This window comes from Zosterops lateralis (assembly GCF_965231275.1).
Source record: "Zosterops lateralis genome assembly, chromosome: 9".
Classification (NCBI taxonomy): domain Eukaryota; kingdom Metazoa; phylum Chordata; class Aves; order Passeriformes; family Zosteropidae; genus Zosterops; species Zosterops lateralis.
Window position 1 is genome coordinate 20,809,135 of NC_139769.1, and position 23,080 is coordinate 20,832,214.

The 23,080-nt window shown below is 43.7% G+C and overlaps 1 protein-coding gene across 6 annotated transcripts in view; it reads left to right on the top strand.

Annotated features, from left to right (window-relative positions):
• The first annotated feature begins 8,590 nt into the window (after positions 1–8,590).
• NTNG1 (netrin G1) overlaps positions 8,591–23,080 on the top strand; it is a 144,081-nt gene continuing 129,591 nt past the window's right edge. For all 6 annotated transcript variants that reach the window (XM_083867093.1, XM_083867091.1, XM_083867094.1 and 3 more), the window contains exon 1: positions 8,591–9,147. In XM_083867093.1, the coding sequence (XP_083723219.1) occupies positions 8,902–9,147 (246 nt within the window). In that variant the 5' untranslated portion in view covers positions 8,591–8,901. The remainder of the gene's footprint in view (positions 9,148–23,080) is intronic.

The following is a 23,080-nucleotide window of genomic DNA, read 5'->3' on the forward strand; positions in this document are numbered from 1 at the left end:
TTGACGTATCAGATTACTCAGTCCTGCCTTTAATCTTTGTGGCCAGCCAGTCCCACCAGGCAAATAATGGTCTCAGGAGAGAGGCCAAAGACTCTGCACAGAGGAAAGAAAACTTCAAACACATCCCTGGAGATGAGGTTTAGAGCATGTGGCCGGAGCAGCACAAGGTGTAGAGCAGGTGTGTATGGCACACCCGGCTCTGCTCTCCAAGTTCACCACTGCCAGTGGCATTGCTGTGACAGGAAGAGCCACACTCTGCACACAAGGGAAGAAGGCATCCTCTCCCAGTTCAAGTCTAAAGCAAGACAGCACTCCCACACAGCTGCCCTGGCAGCACCTGCACACAGCCAACCCAGCCTGGCCCAGAGAGGACAAAGCCACTGCACTGGAGTGCCACGAGGCAGAGGAGCCCCACAGCTGCCACAGGCTGCAGGGCTGGTCCATCCGTGTGTGCTACTGCAGGGACTTGGCTCAGCGTGTGCAGTCTCCTGCACTTTGCTGTACAGCCCACCATCTGTCTAGCAATTAGGAAAACAACCTTTTTCTTCCAACTGCAGTGAAACTCTGCCCCTCTTCTTTACAAAAGGCCCTATGGAGCCTCGATGCCTGACATGCTTCCAGTTCAAGTGGGGAGAAAAAAAATTTACTGATTTCCATCTTCTATCCTTTTGTACCACCTCAGGGGACCAGGAGGCTGCAAACAAAGCAAGAACTGCTTTTGGGGATTGAAAATCCCTGAAGCTGGTTTTTCTCACCCTTTGATCATTCCTGGCTTTCCCACACAAAGAACTTTTCCATGCGTGCGCTACCTGCACTAACACGGCCACAGATATTCCAGAGAATGAATGGAAAGGCCAAAACAACACCACGGCCCACATAGGGAAACAAAAGCTGGGAGGAACTAGGAAGCATCTTTATTACTTTGCTGGGTTACCTGGCTTATGGGAAAGAAGAAAACTGTCCTTCCTACAACTGGCTCCTGCCAGTTATTTCCACAACGTACCAAATTCCACGGCTCAAATAGAGAACAAATTTCTTACTCTTCCAGAAATCCTCTACCTCATTTCGTCTGGTTACCTACTGGCATTGCAAAGCACCAAATTTTGTCGACAAAATACAACGGCACTGTTGCCTACATAAATACATTTAACACCTCTTAACATGCAAAACACGCAAACAAACGATAAACGCGGCTTCTGAGCGTTCACAATGCAGCCAGTGTCCCACTGCCCAGCGCTGGCAGCTGCAGTCGGCCAAATTCAGTAACCAGGTAGTTGCCAGCAGTAAGCGCAATTCCTGCACGGGACTCGCTAGTCATTAGTTTTAGACACTGTTTTGTAGCTTGGAGAAATCTAACAGGGAGAAGTGCGCGCGCCTCCCGTTTAAGCGGCAGAAGTAGAGGGCGCGCAGGAGGGAACGAGAAAGCGCAGCAAAACCAGGAGACGGGGATTTCGCGTCTTTCAGGAGCCCCGAAGGGCTGGCGCGGGGCGGGCGGTCACAACGGCACGACAGGACACGTTGTCCCTCCCTTGTGTCGGCGGCACTCGGGTGCTGCGGGCAGAGGACGGAGCGGCGCTTCCCCGGCGCGCCCGGCACTGCGGGGGGACCCTCCGGCGGCTCGGGGGGACGCTGCCCGGTCCCTGCGGCCGAGCGCGGCTGCGGCGGGGCGCTGGGTCAGCCCGCCGGGCTCGGGGCTCGGGGGGCAGCGGCACGGACAGCACCTCCGCCCGCGCCTTACCGGGCTGATGCCGAAATAACACGGGAAAATTAAGGCTACTCCGGCGGGCAGGGAGCGGCCGCAGCCCCGGCGGCGGCTGGGCGGCTCCCGCTCGGTGCGGGGCGGAGGGTCCGGTCCCGCTCCCCCCCGCAGGGCAGGCGGCGCCGGCGGAGCGCCCGCGGGGCGGCGGGGCGGGGAGCGCGGCGCGGGGGGGCGGGCGCGGCGGCGGCGCTAGGGCCGCGCGTTGCGCGGGCCCGGAGGTGGGGTAGCTGCCGCCGCCCCTCTCGCCGCCAGTCGCGGCGAGGTCGGTCCGAAGTGAGGAGGCGCCGCCGCCCCCCGAAGTTTGGCCGCGCCGCCGGAGCCCTCCGCGCCGCAGCCCCGGCCGGGACGCGCTCCGCTCGCCCCCCGCCCCATGCCGCGGACGCCGGCGCCCCGCGCGGGGCCGCCCCCGCCCTGAGCGGCGGTGGCGGGCGGGGAGCCCCGGGGCAGGACCCGCCCGCCGCCCCGCCGAGCGCCGGAGCAGTGCGGCCGCCCGCGCCCCGCCAAACTTCGACGCCGACAAGTGCCGGGGGTCAGCCGCGGCCCCGCCGAGCCCCCCCGCCACCCGCCGGAAACTTTCTCGGGGAAGAGCATCCCCCCCCTCGTCACGCCCTCCCCGCGGCCCTTCATGCCGCCGCCGAGGGAGCCCCAGCGCGTCCCGGCGCCGCGGAGGCTCCGCGCCGCCCCGCGGTGAGGCTCGGGCGGCCCGAGCCCGCAGGGTGAGTACAGCCCGCCCCCGCTCCGGGGCAGGACGGGTGCCGGGGCAGGGCGGGTACCGGTGCGGGTACCGGGGCCGTGTGCCGGGCTCGCCCCGCCGGGCTCGGGCCAGCGGCCGCGGGCGGATCGGTGCGGGCCGCGCGCCCCCTGCCGCCCGCGCCGAGCGGAGCAGAGCCGAGCGGAGCGCCGTGGCCGGGCCGGGCGGTACCTGCGCCGTCCGCGCCGCCGGAGCTCGGAGCCGGGAGCCGGAGCTCGCACCGGGCCGGGCCGCGCCACGCCGAGCTTTGAAGGGGCGCGGGCGGTGGGAGAGCCCTGCGGGAGCGCGGGCCCCGAGGGAGGGGCGCGTCCCTCCCGCCCAGCCCGCCCCGCGGCGCCGATTCACCGCGGGCGCCCGGGGAGAGCGGCGGTCCCCCGGGCTGAGGCGGGGGCGGCGGCGCCGGTCACCGGTACCCAGCCTGGAAACAGTTCCTCCCTCGCGTCGGAAATTGCAGGCGGCTTTTCTAAACATTCACACGCGCACAGAACCCCCAAAGAAAACCCCTCATGGCGGTGAGCAGCGCAGATCAGCTAAACGCGATAAAACAGATGCTTTTCTACTCTCAAAGTTAGTGCATGTGCGGTTTTGGTCTCTGATTGATAGACTTTTATGGTTCTGCAATCAACTTTTCAATATTCCGGATCTGATGTGGTAGGAGCCTGCATTACTTCTACAGAAATGTTAGCGGAGACAGTGAGTGGAACAAGCGGTGGAGATGCTTTTAAAGAGGGAATAAGTCACTATCTTGCCTAAGGACAATGCGGTTGAGGATGAGAAGCTGTGGCCTGGGAAGCCCGTCAAAGGGAAGAAAACCACAGCAGAACTTCCCCTGGCTTGCTTTTTGTTGTTGTGGTGGTGGTGGGTAGTTTGTTTGGGGTTGTTTTATTTTTTGTTTGTTTGTTTGTTTTGTGGTTTTCATGTGGAAAAAATAAAGGTTGATTTCTGGTATATTTCTGGACGTTAAAAGGATGATTATCAGAGAGTTTTGAGCAGTTAGTGGCAATACTCTCATGGAGTTATGAACTTTGTATCAACCCTCTGACATTGATAAGCAGCACCAACTTTCTAGCTCTTTATGTAAAATACAGTAATAGCACAGGACAAATTCCGCAACTGGTAGGAATTCACTTTTGAGGCTAAGTACTTTCAGTTAGAAAGTCATCAGCTCACACCATAACTTGAAAGCTTTATAGCTCTATACCCTGGATGCAGTGTGATGAGCATGCTTCACCTTATTGTGCTTGAAGGATCATTGAAAAGAAACACAAAAACAATGCCTGTAACTGCCCCAAATGCTAACTTTAATTCCCAGAGGAAAAACTTGCAGAACAGATTGGTGCTATGTTCAGAGATATTTAAGGCAATAAGCTACAATTATAAAGATGCGAGAGGAAAAAAAAGCAGCTATGTACTAAGGCTCTAAAATTTAAATAGCTGAAATGCTTTTTACTCCATATTCTGACAGCTGATGATACCTGGCAAGTAATGGCAGTGGTAGTATGATGTGTCAGTCAGCAAAGAATAATGTGTGAAAACCAAAAGTATTTCAAGTATAGTGCCAAATCACAGGGTTTTTTGGTAGCTGTATTTTATTTTCTTTAGCCAATAGGTATTGACATTTTAAATTTCTCCTGAGGCAAAGAAATCTTTTTCTGCTAAATAGTTAAATAAGTTGGATAAGAATAGAACCTAAACTTTGATTTGAGGCCAAAGACACCAAAGCAGTTGCTTGAGTATACTGCATTTCATACAAGTATTGATAGAAATAATGTGTATTAAATCGTTAAATAGAGGTTCCCTTGTTCTTTGAATATATAAGTAATTTTTCCTTTATAAAGGGGGTCGGTTTGTATAGGTACAAGGTTCTCAAGTTGCCTAGATGTAGCATGGTATAAAACACGAGGTTAATAAATATAAGTTGCATGAGGGTTAGTTCTGTTTTCTAATACACATTATTTCCTATGTTTTAAACTGGCTTTAAATAATTAACAACTGGAGTGGACGCAAAGGAGCTTTTTACTTGGGCTTGATTGGATACATTCATCTGCTTAAGCTGTTCGGGATACAAACTTGAAACATGTTTCCTTTGGAAAAATCTGTTCTGCAGCTGCTGCTGTTGGGAGGTGACAGCCGGCACTCCTTGGTTATTTCAGCCAGTTCTCCTCAGGCAATGGAGTGCCTGGTGTTGGTTCTGGTTCCTGCCCGTGTGTGCTGGCGGGGCACACTCCATCCAATGCATGGTCAGTGTGGGACGGGGTCACTCTTTATTTTATTATCTCCTGCATGTTCCTGTGGCTTGCCAAAGAGCAGCCCAGGAGCCCACCACCCCTATGGATCTCACTGTGATTCCCCAGCAGGGAGTTCATGGCAAGGCATCCAGCCGCTGTGGTTTGTGAGGAGGGAGTTATCTGGGGAAGGGGGTGGATTTTCACAGTGATGGAGGGAGGAGTGTTTGCTAACAACCCCTAATGAGACCTGAAGTTCTTCCCTGGCACTGATTCTGCCAAGATGCATTTTATCTATTCTGTAAAGGGGGTGTATCCTCCATCTGCAGAATTAACGCGCTGCGTGAGGTGTGACTTCTCCAGCTGGAAAGGGATGGGTGTGCACAGTCTCCTCACAGCTGATTTCAGTCTGGGGGTCAGCTGTGTGCCATTCCTGCCCCATGGCTGTGACATTCCGGGGCCAGAACGGGCGGCACTTCACAGACGGAGCGGCGCTCCGAGGGGAAGGCAGGGAGCAGATGTGGCCTTTGCACCGGTGCCTCCCAGGTGCCTCCTAGTGTTTTCCACAGTGCAGAGGCTGTGGCACACGGGAACGGTGCAGGCCCAGCGTTGTTGCCCTACGCAGCAGACGCCGGGAGCGGTGTGCTCCGGAGGTTTGCAGGCGTTAGCAGGAGTCCTCCGGCTGTTTGCTGTTCCCTCGTCCCCACCCAGCGAGGGCTGATCCCTCTTTGCCCCCTCCATGGCCCCCAACACCCAGGGTGTGCGACTAGCAGGGCAAGGCAGGGCAGAGTCAGGGCATCAGTAGTTATTCCTGGTTTGTTTGATCACCTTTTTCTAAGGTCAAATCCTCAGGCATTACCAGGGACAAAAAAACCCACTGTTGTTTGTTGCCCACAGCTGGAGGCCTATCACTGCACATCTGGTACAGCTGTAAACTTCAGAAATGTTACTCTAAACATTTTTTATTTTTTTTTTTACAAAGTAATTCAAATAGATATGTCCTTAGCAATAGGGACTGAGATGTAAAATGTATATCGTGAGTGACTCTGCAGGAACAAACATAAGCAAGACAATCATATAGCTCTGTCAGAAAAAAGGCTGGCAGCACTCAGCACATGATCCTTAATGTGCTTTGGTCAATATCTTTCTCTATATCAATGGAAGCTCATTAAAAGAAGATATTGCAGACTAACTGAGCCATGCCATACTAGTTCTTGCCAAAGCTTGACTTTTTTAATACATTAATAATATGTCTGTAATGTAATGGAAAACTATTAATCAGAACTGGTTATATGCCAGAAATTTAAGCTATAATTGGTTGCTTCTTGTCAGGAGTGTCTGTTGTACACGGCTACAGCTGCCTAATGCTCAGATGTCTTGCACTCCTCTGCACTTTTTTCTTGTCAGTGCACTAAATTCGATCAATGTTATAGTCTATAATTCTGTGTAACGACCATCATTATGACTGGCTTACTTTAATGAGAATTCGTTATTTGGGAAGTATTTTAGCACAGTGTGTTAAGGTAGTGGCTTGCTTCACATTATTTAGTCCTATCCAGTTAGTTCTGTTTATTAGTGGATCTGAGTCTCAGCAGTTATAGAAGGTTACAGGTAACTAAAGAGCTAGAAAGGAAGATATTAAAGCTAACAAACTTTTTTTTTTTTTTTTGCCTGAGTATAAAAGCTTGTAGTCTAAAGAAAATTAAACTCAGTAACTTCTTATTTTTACACAGAAGAATTATATTTATTTATTTACTTATGGTTTATTCCAGCTATGATCAAGCCATCTCCAGTAAAAAGTATTTGGTTTGCCATAAATTTAAAATAATTTGGGGCCTTTTCCAGCAAGGAGTTGTTTCCCATTTTCATAGTGACTGTTCTAAGCTATGGGGTCTTGTGGATGCGTTTTTCTCCCCTCCAAAATAGTAAATACATTGGAAAGGAAACAGAAGGGAAGAAGTGTCTTTAGACTGACAGGGAAAGTGTTCTCTTACTTACCAAATTCCAAAATAATATGCAAACACTCCCACTGAAAACAAAAAAAAAGAATGTAAGGTTGCTGCAAAACCAACAGTACTACCCACTGTGCTTCTTAAAGGGATTTAAATTTAATTTGGTCTTAGATATTCCTGCTTTTGTGTCAAATTTAGATTTGAAGCTTAAATATGTTTGAGCGAATTGAGGATTGTTACTGCAGGAAAATTCAGATATTCTCTGCATATTCTGATAAAATACATGAGAGTTGTATGGTAACACTTGATAAAATGAATATAACGGAAAATTGCATTTACGTCCATACAGCAATTATTGTAAATTACTTTGCTATGGAAACACAATTCAACCATCTGTTGGCATTTCATGGTGTCTGTAGTTTAGCTCAGTTTAAGATGAAGCATTATTTAAATATAGGGAGGCTGTTTGCAAATAGCTTTGAAGATAAGTTTTGAAAATGCATATTCCCAATGTGACCCGTTAAGGAGCTTACCAGGTCACACACCTCTTCCTGTGGCTGTGGGGTGTAGGAGGGCTCACGGCTCTGGCAGAATTTAAAGCTGGGCAGCAAAGCAGGCTGCAGAAGGTGGCAACTCACAGTTGTTTCTCAACATCTGTCCAAGGGGTCTGCCTGGATTTTAGTATCCACACAAAGGAAGTGTGGAAGTGCTGCAGCGGCTGCCTGAAATCTCCTCCTGCCGACAGCCCAGCGCCCTGGCTCCCCAACCTCGGGTGGCACAGGCTGACACAAATGCACTGGAATTCCTAGCCCTGGTTTTCCTTGCCCTCCTTCAGGGTATTTACTCTGTCTTTGCAGTTTTCCTCATAGATAATTTGGATTTTTACCTGTGTTATTTAGGAAATATACATTTGGAGTTGCTGTGATAACATTCCAGCGTTTTATACCTGTAATTATATGATTCAGGTGCTACAAAGCAAGGGAATTTCTATTTGCTTACTGAAGAGGGGAAAAGGCATATCTGCTGTGAAATAAATGCTGAGTACTCAGGTACAGCCACCTTCAAACCTAAGAAAATAAAGGGGGAAAAGCATCCTTATAGTAAGCTACTAAATAAGCCATTATTTTTATCCATAACTTGTCATCAGTGTGGTCAGTAAATCACAGTTCAAAGGGAAAAAAAACAGGAACTAGAGGTCTTGCAATACTAATGGGAAATGTCAAGGAAATTGAATTGTACTTGCCATACCTTTGTTATTCTTAAAATAATAATAAAAGAAATACATAAGGCTTTTGGAGCTCCATGAGGTCCTCTTGCCAAGAAACTACCAGCACCTGCTAGCCCTGATGCCCATCTCTGTGTCACTTTAATAAAAGAACCTTCCTGCTGCTGCCCCGCAGTGCTGGGCTGCCTGCTCCCCCCGCCTGCCTGCACCATCTGGGCCATGGCTGAGTTCAGTACTTTGCTCTCCAGTTTTGCTAGGGTGAAAATACAGTTCTGGAAGCAGGAAACTCTAACTCAACTGGAACATTATAAATCTGTCTTTGTTAGAGTACAGTTAAATCCTTCATGTCAAAATACTTTTCACTGTGAATGATTTTGGTAGTTTCTTCATTCTAGCACAGAAGCCACAGTAAAGGTTATACATATTGTACCAATTTGCTTTATATTGCATCAAACCTCCAAAATGTCAACATATCGTATATTTTGTAATGCATTGATTCTTGGACAATAACTCTAATTTTTATTGTTTCTAAAAGGGTGCTGGTGCCAGAAGAAAAGGATGATTGATGGGAAACAGACACCAGCCTATAGACACTCACCCTCTTCCTTTGGATGCTGATTTATCAATGTGTCCAGGCATCCCCTGCAAGCCCTGAACACGGAGGGTCACTCAGGGTTATCGACAGTGTAGCTGAAGACCTGCAACTTCACAAATTATTATCTGCTGTTGGACATCTTTTACAAGAAGCCCTGACAGATAAGTTATAAGATGAAGGACAAGCACTGCATGGCTGTGAAAGGCTGTCATCAGGGCCTGGGTGGCTTCTACCAAAGTCTTTAACATAGTGAAACAAGCATCCTATCCTAATGCTTCACCTCTGAGTTGGAACCTATTTTATAAATATATACACCTATATGTACATATAATCTCTAGACTGCACGTACGCCAGCACTGAGCATCCTTACGAAGCTGACAAAAAGGATTTAGAAATGTATTTGTCAAGATTCCTGTCACTTCACGCCCTCTGGGTTACTGTATCCTCCGTGATGCAACACTACCCTTCTGTGTGGGGACACTATGACGTGTGTAAGACTCAGATTTACACGGAAGAAGGAAAAGTATGGGATTACATGGCCTGCCAGCCAGAAGCCAGAGACATGATCAAATATGTAAAAGTGACTCTGGATCCCCCAGACATAACATGTGGAGATCCTCCTGAGACTTACTGTGCAATGGTAAGGCAAGCTTTTCACTTTGCATAATTAGTGGGGATGTATTTGTGATAGATGGCTTCAAAATAGAAGCCCTAGAGTGCACACGAAATTATCCAATAAAACCTGCATCATATTCTAAATGTGAAAGGTTCTGCTGTACAAAATTCTAAGCAGTACATTAAGCTGAGAAATGAGATGTTCTTCTTATGAGGACCTAACTTGATTTTATCTGAATTCACTGTCTCTCTACAGCAACTTTTAATGTATCAAAAGAAACCAGCATTAAACTCCTATTGTACTAACCCATAACTGGGGTGACCTTTGCCTGATCAAGAAAGACTTGAATGAACCAATTCCACTAAAATCAGTTCAAAGCATCATAGCATACTAAAGTTAAGCGTATTTTCCAAACAGTGAGACTAATTGAACTCAAATTGCTAAAGCATAAAAAATGGTGGGAGTTGAGCTGTTAAGTTTTCCCAACTACCCAAGAAGCTGCAGCAGGTGTGTATGGACAGTGCAGCTAAAAACACCTCCAAGCTCTAGCAACTACTCACAGCTTTCTCCCTAGCTGAAACTGTAGCCATTCAAGCAAACTAAGAGAGACCAAAGCTCCTTATTTCACACGGTCCTAAAATAGACTGTGTTTGGAAATGTTTGGCTTGGTAAGTAAATGCACAGGTATAAGAAATTGGGCAGGCACTATCTATGTATATACACACATATATATGTATGTATATTAGTCTTTTACAGCTGTGCTGCTCCTAGGTGTTTGATAGATCACACTGTGAGAAGTTGTTTCAGTTAAAGTAGATCTTTAACTTTTAGATTACTTCTTTGTCCTCACACCCACAGAGGATTTCTTTTCTTGGCCATTGAATAGCTCTGTTAAATAGTGAGTGGAAGATATTGAGTTCCTTGACTAGAAAATACGAGTTTGGGGTACAAAACATGCACACTTACATCTGTTAATACAGCACTGAAAACATGCACCACATTACCTACATTATTCAAGTTTGAAAAGCCAGTGAGTTCTGGTAAGTGAGGTTATCACAACTGAGAAAAGTCTACAAGATACTTATTTGCCTGTGTACAAATCATCATTGCTGGGTGACAGCATCCCCACAGGAAGGAAATTTGCTTTTAAATGCCTTGTGGCATCATTTTCCACCACTGCTGTTCTGTAAGGAGTTCAGATCCAACCACACATACATTAAAGGCATTATTTGCACGCATGCAGCTGCTTCCCACGTACATTATGGTAATAGCCACGTGATAAATTGCGGAGCTACATGAATAAATTACATTCACTATGAACCTTTGACTGCACCACTTGCTCTCTGCCCACTAATCCATCTCTGCTGACATGTCTTTGACACTCTAAACCTCCAAGCAGCTTCAAGCAGCCACTGTTTAAAAACAAGTGAAAGTCACGTGCCCTGCATAATGTTATCTTACTGGGTTTTTTCCTTAATCTTGAAATACATTTTTTTCCTTCTGAAGAATAATATTTGTGATTTAGCACTCAATAATATTTAGTAGCTCATCATGTAATGCAAATAGTTGTTCTTTTAATGAAAAAAAAAACCCAAAACAAACAAACCTGCCTAGTAAAACTTGTTCCTTCCTTTTAGTGCAGATAAACATTGCAGCAGTTCCTATGTTGAGTAGTCCTGTAAGTTTCTGAAGGCCTTTGTTATCAGTATGCACTCTAGGTAGAACAACAATTTTAAACAAAAAACGACCAGGCAAAAAAAAAAAGACATTTTGATTAAACCTAATGTTAAAAATGGTGCCAGAACTCCCCTTGAAAACATTTGACTGCACCAGGTCATCAGTGGTGTGATGTGGGATGAACCTTTACCTGGGAGTGCCCTGAGATAACAGCTGTAGCTCTCTTGCAGCTTGAGCCTGTGAGATGCAGAAGAATCCTCACATGAGAAGCAGAGAAAGGGAAGAGGCAGAGAAATGGGGAAGAGGCAGAGAACATGCAGAATGAGAGTGTGTATTTAGCCACCCAAGTGTAGTGACTGACTCTTACATGATAAACTGTGGGATTTGTTTCCAGGGTAGATGTAGATTGTACCTATACACTGTGTCTAGATATGCATTGGTTATGGCTTGGCCAGTACGGCTTGAAACAGAAGGAAAATGACAGAAATATTTAATGTTCCTAAGGTACTGCCCATGGCCCACAGCAGAGCATTCCCATTCCTAAAAATTATATCTCTCTGTACTATAGCTAGCAGTAGGAATTAGATATTTCTTTCAAAATGAGGTTTTTCTATATTTTGTAGGGCTGAGCCTTTGGCATTTTTGAGATCTTTTATTTTTGTGTTCACTTTTAGTTTTAGAAAACGAGTTAAGAAGATAGCACTGACATACTTGGAGAAAGTGGGCAGTGGAAAAAAAGAGTTCTTTCGTGTTAGGCATGTTCTTGTGCTAAAAAATCCCAAATTTGAAGTGACAAAGATGCAAAGGTTTCTTTTCAGCATGGTGAAGTGCCAAACTGGCTTATACAAATGCTTGGTTTTCCTGTTGTAAGTACTGGCTATGTGCCTGCTAAACCTGTACCGCTGTTTTGTTATTGAAATCAGGTTAACAGTGACTTGGAAAAGAACAGGGTCTTTTCAGCTATTCTAATAATAAGCAGGGGTAGCAAGCAGCCAAGTCTGCTTCTGCAGGATGACAAGGAGGTTGAAGCAGCCTCCTGTTTTATTTGCATGTCGGTTCCTTGATCAGGCTTGCTTACGAATTTTCTGTTCACCAAATGTACTAGCGTTGAGTCTCTGTAAACCTTAGGTGTAATAGAGATTAGATCCTTGAAACAAACCAAACTGAGAATTTCATTCAAGTCCTGCTGGGAGATTATGATAGAATCTAAGGCAGTCTGTGAGAGTAGCTGATAATAATCTGCAATAACACACAATGCAGCCGTGCATTGCAATGTGTGCAAGCATACAATACAGAGGAGATGGGTGGTTAAATTGGCCCCCTACTTATTTCTGCATATTCCCCATGGTATTAAATGTTCTTATGAGTCCGTGATGAATTTGTACTCAGTGAGCTTGTTTAATTGACAGACTGAATAACAGGGCTTTGCATATGTAAATTTGTTGCAAAATATAACAGCCCTAGTTGGCAGCTAAAATATAACAGCATTTGGCAGCTCACCATTTGCAGGTAGCTTTGTGGTGTCCTCCCAGAACAGCATTTGTAGGTATTATGGGGAGCATGCAACAGAAAAACTATCCCACAGTTGCTTTTAGGCATCTATTCTGAGAATAACATTATAGTTTCTGGTGACATTCAATATTGACAGCTCATGAGATTATTCTGAAACCTCAAACCCCTGGAGTCCTGCAATTATGATTATGTGAGATTCTCAGCTTTCATTTAAAACATCATCTTTATTTCCTTAGTCCTTCTGGTTGCAGGGAAGAGTTTGAAACTGAAACCAAGGAGTTCAAAAAGCAGAAGCCAAATAAATAGCCTTCCAAATTATTATTTGTTTAAAATCTCACCAGATTTAAAGTCATTCAAAGTTTTTACAGCTTGGAAAGAAATTTTGCTCAAGAGGAGAGATGCATAAAAGAAACTTACAAACAAAAATAAGTGTCTAAGAGCAGTGAACACTTACAGTTTCTAGTTGTGGAGTTGCATGTATCTGTAAGGAGGATGTGACAGCATCCTTCCAGAATATAAACAGTGCTCCTCCTGCCTATGGGATAACCAGCACCGTGGGGAGAGGTTCACTGGTCACCTCTGGCTTCCCTGTCTAGTTTAAAGCAATCTCTAGTGTCTCAGAGTGAGGTACATGTGCTGGCAGAAGGTACATGACTGCTTTCTGTGGTATTCCTTTGAGGAAATTTTGACATCTTTTGTCAGTCACAGACTTGGACTGAACAGCCGCAGTGTTTGAGCCAGTGTGACCTTCCTGCAGGTCTGTAATTTATGAACTTAGAGCATTTGGCATTGCTAAGAGTGTGTCTGGCACCATATGCTTGTGTGCAGTTAGCCTGGGAGGAGAGAGAAGACAAGAGAGAGGAAAGAGGAAAAGAGAAAGAAGCTATTCACATTTTCAGGTTTGACCTGCAGGTTTCACTGTGCAGAGACACTAAGCAAATTCTGAAGGACCTGGTGGTGCTACTTCTTGTGGCCTGCAGCATTTCAGTGCGAAACAAATCTGCCTGAAATCCCTGGGAGGAACTACCAGTCAGTGAAATATGCTTCCCTCTTTGTAAAAACAATTCCACAATACTCTGTCCAGTCATAAAGAGAAACAAATCTGACTTCTCATGACTGTCACCATCTTTTGCTCTACCAGAACAGTGTGTAGGTGCCTTCTGGCTTTCCTTCTAAAACACGTGCCAGCTACACCCTGGTACAAGCCTCAGGACCCTGAAGATGCTGCTCACAGCCCAGGGACCCTGTTGCCCAGTCCCACCTGCCCTGCACATGGGCTGGCCCCTCTGCTGAAACCCAGCCTTTAGCATGGGGTTTGCATTCAATCAAACCTAAGCCAGGATTACTAAGCAAATTCATGCTGAGTTTGACCAGGAGACTCCTAGTGGCTATTGCTGTAATTTGCAAACTAGAGACGGATTTATGTTACCGACCTGTATTTGCAGCTCAAACGGCAACGTGAAAATATAATTTTCTGTTTGTGTTTAGACCTAGATATCATAATACCATCCCAACGGCTAAAAAATGATGAAATTATCATCAGTTATGGTTGCCTGCAGCTAATTTCCTTCGTAGGTTAAATAGAAGCTTGAAAAGGAGCCTGCAGATGGGAATCCTGTGCATTTGTACAATTTATATAGCAGAAATGCTGATGACAGTAGAAATTTGAGCCCTTGAGTGCTACTCTGTATTTCATAGCCAATCAAAACTAAATTAAGAAACAAAGATTATTAAAAAGTATTCTGCACATGTAATTCTGGCATAATATTATGAGGTGGACATTAAATTTTTCCCTCTGAGACTTTCAGCATCATTAATAAAGCATTCCTTTAATTACAAGTAGGCTCATATTCCTTAAAAAGGGGAAAATACTGTGTAGCATAGATAGTGATACCAGTATTATGTCTACTGAAATAATTAAATGAACAGATACTTTTCTGAGTAATGGATAAATCACAATGTGAAACAAAAATTATTTTTGAAAGCATTTTGGCATTCATACATACTTTCTCAAGTGAGACATTTTAAAACAGTGTTGTGCAATATCATTAAAAGATGCTGTTAAGAAAAAAGCTTTTTTTGTTTACGGGCTAAATTTGAATAAAAATGAAGGATTCTAAATTCTGTCTGTAGAGTCTTACTAGATAGCATGGGGTAGAAGGGGAACACGAAAGTTGAAGCTGTTGCTACTGTGTTGTTTAAAGTGGATTTTTATAGTTGTATATTTTGAAAGAATGTACAGCTCAAAGTTACTGCAGACTTAATTTACAATATCTGTATTCATCTAATTTGAACTCTTTGGGCACGTATAAATATTACAGCTATCACATTTTCATTGTAGGAAAGCACCTTGGCCTTCAGGGGTTTTTATTTTGGTGCCTCCTCTGAAGTTACTAAATATTTCATTTCATTTCTAATACTTGGAGACCTGTGGGCTTCAGCCCCTGCCTCTTGTCCTGTCCCCAACAGGGCAGGACATCTCAGTCCCCACTGCTGAGGCTGTTCCCATCCCACTCCCATCTCAGCCCTGCTGAGCCCCTCAGCAGCCAGCGGGGCAGGAGGGATGGGAGGGGCACTGAGTGTCCCCATCTGTGCCCCAGGGGTGTGAGGGGCACTGATTGTCCCTCTCTGTGCCTTCACAGAGTGTCCCTGTCTGTGCCCAGCTCCCTCCTGCTGGGCAGTGCCACACCCCAGCCTACCTGCGCCTCTGGCAGTGCCTGCTGCACACTCTGCAAAGGTCCTCATGGGAAAGGATTCCTTGGTTTCCTACAAGATTTATAAAAATAGATGTACTTAATGACAGCAGGAATAAAAAAATAGTTTGGTAAAATCTCTGTTTTCTTCCAACTGGAAGCAATCTAAAAATTAATAATTACTCATAAATCAAAACTGAGCATTGGCTGTAAAACAGATTTGCATTTTATTCATTATCACACATCAAGATTCTCCAGTAAATCATTAACAACACTCTGTCCAGTTGCCTTTTTTGTTTTTCTCCTCAGTTACACTTTGGGTACTGGAATATTTTCAAGCCTTAAACAAAACAAAAGCACGCCTACAAAGTACTTCAGTTGTTAAAAATATTTGAGGGTAAAACAGGGTTTCTAAATAAAATCAACAGTTTTTACATATTTTCAGTTGCAGTTTTAAGGCACATGTCACTAGTATGTGTAGAACAGCATCCTTTTGAGGAGATTTGTATTTTATAAATACACTTTGTAAAAGCAGCTGTTAAGCATTTTCTAGCATTGCCTTTATTCCATTTGCTACTTACTCTTCTAGTTTGGTTTGTTTCCCCCCTGAAGTTAGCTGGGAATAATAGACATTTTTAGACAATTATTTTAATAACTATTGATCTTAAAAAGCAAGGAACTGTGCTGGTAGAGATTGTGGCTCTCTGGATGAGGTTCTTAAAAATACCTGAGCTGGTGCCTCCCCCCTCCTCCCTGGCACTCCCAAAGCACCAAGGTGGGTACGTGAGGGGAGATATCCAAGTACTCTGTGGGAACTTGGAGTTTTGGCCTTGTTTGGGTATGGAACCAGCAACACCAGTTTTACAAAGAAATAAATATCTTCCACTGTAAAATAAATACCCAGACATCCACAGTGAATGTGAATGGCTTGCTGTCAATACAGTTGGACCAGAAACATCCTCTCAGCAGCACCTTCAGTGAAGTAAAATCATACTACTTTATAAATAAAATATTTACTAGTCCTATAGTAATTTGAACTGTTGCTGGTGAGGCAGAGGTGATCTCGAGCCTGTGGCTGACTGCAGGGAGACTCCTGACAAGCTTTGCTGCGGTGCAGGGGGACAGTGCAGTGCAGCAGCACATCCCAGCTGGTGCTCCTCTGCTGGGCCAGGCACATCCCTCCTGGGCTGGCAGGAGGCAGAGCTGGGTGACCCCATTTCTTCTCTGCTAGAAAGCCTGAACTGGGAATTTTTTCCAGGATGGTAAATCCTTCTTTCAGCAGAGTGACCTTTGCTTCCCAACCTGCTGGTGTCAGGCAAGTAGCCTGGAGGTGCAGAGCTGCAGCATCTCCCCCTGAGTTTGCTTTCGCACATTTTGGTCAGGGGCACAATGCCCTGTGCTCCCAAGAGAGCTGTGCATTGTCAGCCTTTCCAGGCTGAGGACACTGTACAAGAAGCATGATATTATATTTCTTCCCACTGTCAAGTGGGACAAGTCTCAGAATATGAATTTTGGATTCGCTTGGCAGAACTGAAGAGAGAGAGTTTTATCCTGCTCAGGTTTGTCCAAATTATCTGGATAAACATATTTTTCCATCTTCATTTAGTACCTGTACATCTCTGAATGCCAGAGTTTCATGTCTCTTTCTTGCAGAGCTTGTACTTTGTAAAAGCTAAGAATCACTGCAAACCAAATGTGAGTTCCTGAGGCACATCCATATATTAAAATCTCCATTTGTAAGCATCTTGTTGAAACAAAGCCAAGTGAACTCAGATGAGAGTTCTACAAACCTAGTGTACATCAGGACAACCATTCTGGTTAGTTGGCTCCCCAGAGTCCTTCGAGAAGGCAGAAATCAGTAAGTTAACTCTCAAGTAATGATTTTAACATTTAGCTATTTATGTTAATTATAAAGCATCTGGTCCTAATACAACCCAAATCACCTTCATTCGAAAAAAAAAAAAAAAAAAAACAACAGTACAAACTGAGACAATAATCTGCACTTCCATCACTTCTTCTCTATGTTGGGAAGCAGAGACGGGAAAAATACAGACAGGCATTAGTAATCCCTCCTGACAAAGTATGGAAAATACCCATCTCAGTATGCAAGGATGAAAACCTGTCATTTACTTTTAAAGAGTTTAGAAAGGGCTGAATCTGTGGGAGCTGGTCAATTTTAGTGTAAGTACCACTGCCACTTTTTTTTTTAAATACCGTTTTGCCAAAACTGCCATTTCCAATACATAAAATAACATACCTACTTCAGAGTAGCTAAAACCGGGTGAGATATCTGTTAATCCAAATATTTCTTCACTTGTTTCAGGCCCTGTAAGTACTGTCTGAATATGAAAGTAAAAAATAATCCCAGATACTATTAAGGCCATTGACTGATGAGATGCAGATCCCTGCGTACAATGGAACACTAATATCCCTAGCTAAAAAATAGAGGTAGCTCTGTACCCGTTTTACTTGTAGGAACAATGATTGTTGTATACACTTCAGGTATAGAAATTTGTGTTTTCACAGGTCACTTATGGTGACATCATCTTGATCTACAAGTACAAATATAGCTAAGGACACGAAAATTCTTGGCATTGAGCTGACTTGGCAACGTGCATAAGTGATTTCATGTAGCTTTGATGTTTGCTGTGTTGCATTTTCTGGAAAATGGTTTTATTTCTTATCTTCTAGTTCTTTAAGCAGATTGTTTATATAGAATTTAGGAATAAAAAACAGGGAGGAAAAAAAGGGTGCAAATGAATTTTAATTATATTTACTACCAGCAAGAGATTGTACTATATCAGGGATATTTTATGTCAGGCTTCAGCCCAGAGAGAATTTTTATAGCTAAGTAGTTGTAAAACCTCTAAAAGAAGACACCATTATGATGAAAGGAGCATTTTCTTACATGTACGTGCCGTGTCTTTCCAACATCTTGGTGCATTTTAGATTTTTATCTGTAAAACTGTCACGAGCCACATTTTAACTCATCAATTTGATTTTTACCAGCTACACCTGCTCATAAGATGCTTTCCTCTAGTGAAAACTAGCAACAGAGCTACTTGTGGGTGACATTTACAAGTAACTGAGGGTAGGGGGATGGTAAAAAATAAATAAAAAGGAATAGCAATCAAGTACACAAAAATCCTCATCCTCTAAAAGCTGCAATGTGCATAGCTCTAGGAAAAAAGTACAGAATGCAATTTTCTAACTGCTAAAACAACTTCTTCTGCACGTGCTATTTTCCTCATCTATTTTTATCACAGGCTTCCAGACTGACATGCCTCTTGGCTTCCTTGACCATATGGATCTGCCAAGTGGTATGAATACTGTAGGGATAGCCTGCAGAAATATCCTAGCAAGGTGTCTCACTTTGCAAGGGTTGGTTCAGACTTCCAAACACGTTGAGTAATGGCTTTAAGGGGTTTTCAAGCGTTGTAGCTTTCCTCACTAAACTTGTGGGGTAAATTTTTGGTAATCATTTGCAGCTGAAAACCCTGTTTTCCTGAAAAAGTGGGATAAGCCTTTGAAAATAAAATGTTTAGAACATAGAAGCTTTTTTTTATCTGAAGCAGTGGCTTTGATTTTTTAAAAAAGATACGCTTCAATAACTAAAAGAAAATTAGAAATGACTCATCATGTATATTTCATGCCTAAGAGCTAGTGTTTGACTTTACATCAACAGGACGTAAAATATGATCTTCCATTGAAATTAATGTGTCCTGTGTTAGGCAGCAGGACTCCTACTGACAGCAATGGATGGCAGCAAAATACAGCTTTCTTAGTAGTGAACATTATTCTCTGAACTGTACCAGTTGGAAACTCTCAACTGGAAACCATAAAAACATCTTAAGGTAAAGTTAACAGTATGCCTTTATATTCTAATATTTTTCTTGTCAGAAGCAATTTTACTGAAGTTCACTTATTTCCAGCATTTTCAGTTTTAAAATCTTCTTTACTCATTTTACTGGTGCTGGGTTTTGGATTAGTTCAGCTGTTGTGAGCTTCAGTGCAAGGTTCTTTGTCCCTAGTGACAAAGCAGGTTTTGGATAACGGGACATTATCCTTATTTTCTTGGGTACAGTTTTGGGGCACACAAGAATGCACTGAAAGCATCTAGCTGGAAAGTGCCAGCTAGGATACATAAATAGAATACATAATGGGGTTTGCATATTAAAATATACAATTTTAGCTTTATGCATCTCATAGATTATTTGTAAATAATTGAAAAGGAGAGAAGACTATTATTGACTGATCTTTCCACAGTTCTCTGTAACTGCACCATCATTGCTTGTAGCACTCAAACATTAGCCAGGCATTATCAATCATGAACTTCAAGTTTTGTAAATTTAAAAACGGGACTCAGAAAACACTACAACAGTAGTCCTTCCTTTGTTAATCAGAAAAGGTAGGGGTTTCAGCACAACTTTTTGTCAAATTTTAAGCCTTGACAGAAGGCATGCCTTTTTTTTTCAGTGTTAAACAGTGGACTGATGTCTAAAATACCACATGGGGTTTGTTTGAGTTTTTTGAAGCCATACAGACGATTGTTTTCCCTCTTCTACAATCTACAAGTACTCAGCTGGTGAAAAGTGTATGTACATTTAATGGGATGGTGCAGCAGGCAGCTCTCACATATCTGCGACTTGTGCAGTCCATGCAGCCCTCCAGGGTTCCAGCCCCTCTCTCCCTGTCTTGAAAATGGTGGAGAAAACAAAGACTGAAGAGAGATATGAGGAGTTACTCCAAAGAACAGGAGAGCCTGCCTGCCTTCCTTCTGGCTGCATCCCTGTCTTGTCACAGCTTTAATGCTCTGCACCTTGAGAAGCCACCAGGGCTGATGGGTTTGTTCTTACATAGACTTCTGATACCCCGTTTGGATAATACTCTTTTTGGAAGTGGTACAGACCACAGACCTCATCTGTTGACTTTAGATGGATACAGGTAAAGCGTTTTCTAAATGTTTTCTAAGTTCAAAGAGTTCAGCAGTAGGATAGAAAAAGGTTGTACAGGAATGCCAACTGGTTGATGAGGACCCATTCACCATGCTGCTTTTCCCAGATGCTCGCTCTCTAGGACAGTAAATACACTGCAGGAGCTCAGAAAAAGCAGGCACAGCCCTTTTACAAGGCAGTGTTTGGTTCTCCCAATCAATAACAATCTAACTAAGAATTTAAAGTAAATCTTGTTCTGGTGACTGTATCTTGTCAAGGGCCTCGTACTACTAAGTGCTAGGTTTGGAATAATAAAATTATTAGATCAGAATAGATCATAAGAAACAAAAAACAGAAAGAGCAGGGTACCACTGAATTTTATCAGGGGCTTTTTTCAGTTCCCATCCTCAAGGTCATTACACCTCTACTAATGCAACCATCAACATCCTCCTCCTGTCAAGGCCAGTTCTCATCACTTCAAAAGAAGATTTACAGGAGCTGACCAAGAAAAAAATAATGTTCTTCACAAATTATTACAGAGATTCATGGCACCTGTGCCTGTGATGACCTGTTTTAGCACTTTCTTGATGACACCACTGTATATGAGCTTCTCTCAACTCCTGTCATGTGAGCCACAGTTGGTTCTTTTGTCTTTCAGCCCAGCCAACCACCAAGGCTGCAGAAAGCAGATGTAAGGGCAATGCCGAGCAAACCTTTGCTGTCACTGCCTTCACTCCCAGTTAGTAATTGTTTTGTTGATTATGAGCTGTATAAAGCGTCACAAGAAAACCAGAACAAGTTTATTTTTACAGTGGTGAAATAAATCATAAATTTGAAACACTTTGTAATTCAAAAATTACCCCTCCTAACCAAGGATCAGGTGCACAGCATTTTGCTGAAACGTGTGAACATTGGCGGTGCAGCTATAGCCAAGTGCAGCTCCTGAAGAAGAGGGCAATAAACCTCCTCATCTGAATTTGTAGGGAGCCTACAAGGGAATGGTGCCCTGAATCCAACGCAGAGTGTTCCAGGAGGTGCTGTAGCCCCCCTAAGCAAGCCATGCACATGCAGAGAAGCTACAGCATCGTTGCACATTGGAAGATGGTAACAGAGACCCCTCCCATTTCTGTTTGGAACTTGAAGGATTCCTGGATAATTTGTTTCCAGTAGAAATCAGCTTTCTGCCACATAAGAAATGCGTGTGAGATTCTAACAGCATTGTCACTGATTTGGTTAGAAGACATAATCTAGCCCATAAACACCTGAGAAAGAGGAACTTGTAACTGAGCATGCAATACCACTGTACCTGACAACACAAAAACTTATTTCAAGCCTGCACGTTGGAGATCTTCACATGCCAGGTGATTTGGTTCAGTTATTATTGGCTTTAATTACTTATAGTTTTTTGACCTAGGTTACTTAATGCTTTATACAGAAAAAGCAGTGCAGATAGTAAGCACAACAAAATACAGGCACACTTTACAGGTAATTTACAGAACTTCAAGCTAATGAGAAATGAGAGTCCATTCCTACAATGCGTGTCTCAGTATCTTATTCTGCAATCAGTGAAACTCACAGGCATTGAGGAGCCATAGAAAAGAGCTATTTTCTGATTTGGTTTGGGTTTTTGGTGGAATGTTTTTAGCTTTTCCAAGTTTGATGAGTCAGGCTTCAGCTATTTTTTTAATATAATTTTCTTTGCTAATTGTATATGCACGGGTCACAGAACTAAAGAAAAAAAAATCTAATTTTAACCTGCAGTTGATTTATGAAATGATACCAAGTTCCTTGAGTTTGGGAAAATAACATATACCACTAATAATCTCTGGGAACTGATTTAACACCGTATTCTATCGCAGTGCTAGGAAGAAGCCAAGGACTTGTAACAATCTGTCATTTGCAGTGACATTTTTATTACTCTTTCAGAAAGGCTGTGCTTTAATTGTCTCCTTGCTTCAAATCAACTGCTTAGTTTGCTTTAACAGTATTTTTTTCACTATAGTTACCATTGCCCTTGCTATAAGAAACCCAAACTCTCTGTGTATTTCTGGCATGGTAACTGCCAACAGGAACAGGAGCAGAGAACCTACCCGTGTCCTTCTAATTTAAGAGAGTGAAAATGCTACTGATTGCAAGTCACATTTTCATGGAATTCACACCAAATTCCTTGTAGACCTGCATCCCAGGCAACCCCCTTTGATTCACTAGGACTGACCTGAGAGAAAATCCATCAAAATAATATACTATTTTTTCCAATATTGTGGAGCTTGCCACAAGCTGCCCAATGGAGAAATAGCTTTGCTTTCAACTATTATAAAGAAACTGCAAGCTCTTAATTTAGTAGCAATGTCGCTAGTGCTTTAGCATCTTCTGCAGTGTGCCTCCAACTGATGAACTGAAGCACAACTATAAATAACGATGATGTCTTTGTCAGCTTGTGAGAAAAAAGGGTTGGATCTTGGTTTTGGTTTTTTGTTTGGTTTTTGGGTTTTTTTTATATTTCCTGGAAGTACATGTAGTAAGGTATCTCTAATTGCTTCTTTTGCTTAATAGATTTATCTCTTTGATGGGTCACTGAATCAAACCACCAATTTGTTGCCTGCTGGTTTATGACAAATCTCAGTGCCTCACAGGAACAAAGCCCTAACATAGTATTGTACACAATGGGCACCCCTATTGTACACAATGGGCACCCCAAAGTTAAGTGATTGCATCAAATCCTCAGCTTTACAGTTCAGAACTTTGAGGTGCACTTCCCTTTGCAAGTGAGAGGCAATTTCCCTCTACCCCAAACTGGACTTCACTGAACCTGGCCAAACTGCATTCACAGACCTCTGGTTTCTGTGCATGCCCTGTGCAGCTGAGTAGTGGGATATCCTCTCCCAGCATCCAAAATCCATGGGACCCCAAATCCTTTCACAGTTAAGCAGCTCCTTCACCACTCTGTGATAACTAAGAAGTTGTCCAAGGAGCAAATGGCTTTGTTAATCTGGATGTACCAGCTCTGTATTTTAAGAGAGTACCAGTCAGAAAAGCACAAAGTTTCACAAATCCCCAGATTGGGGACTCAGTGCAGTGATGAAGAGGAGACTTGATGCCAGCTGTGGCAGCATAGCTGGTCTGCATGCTAAGAGGTTTTAA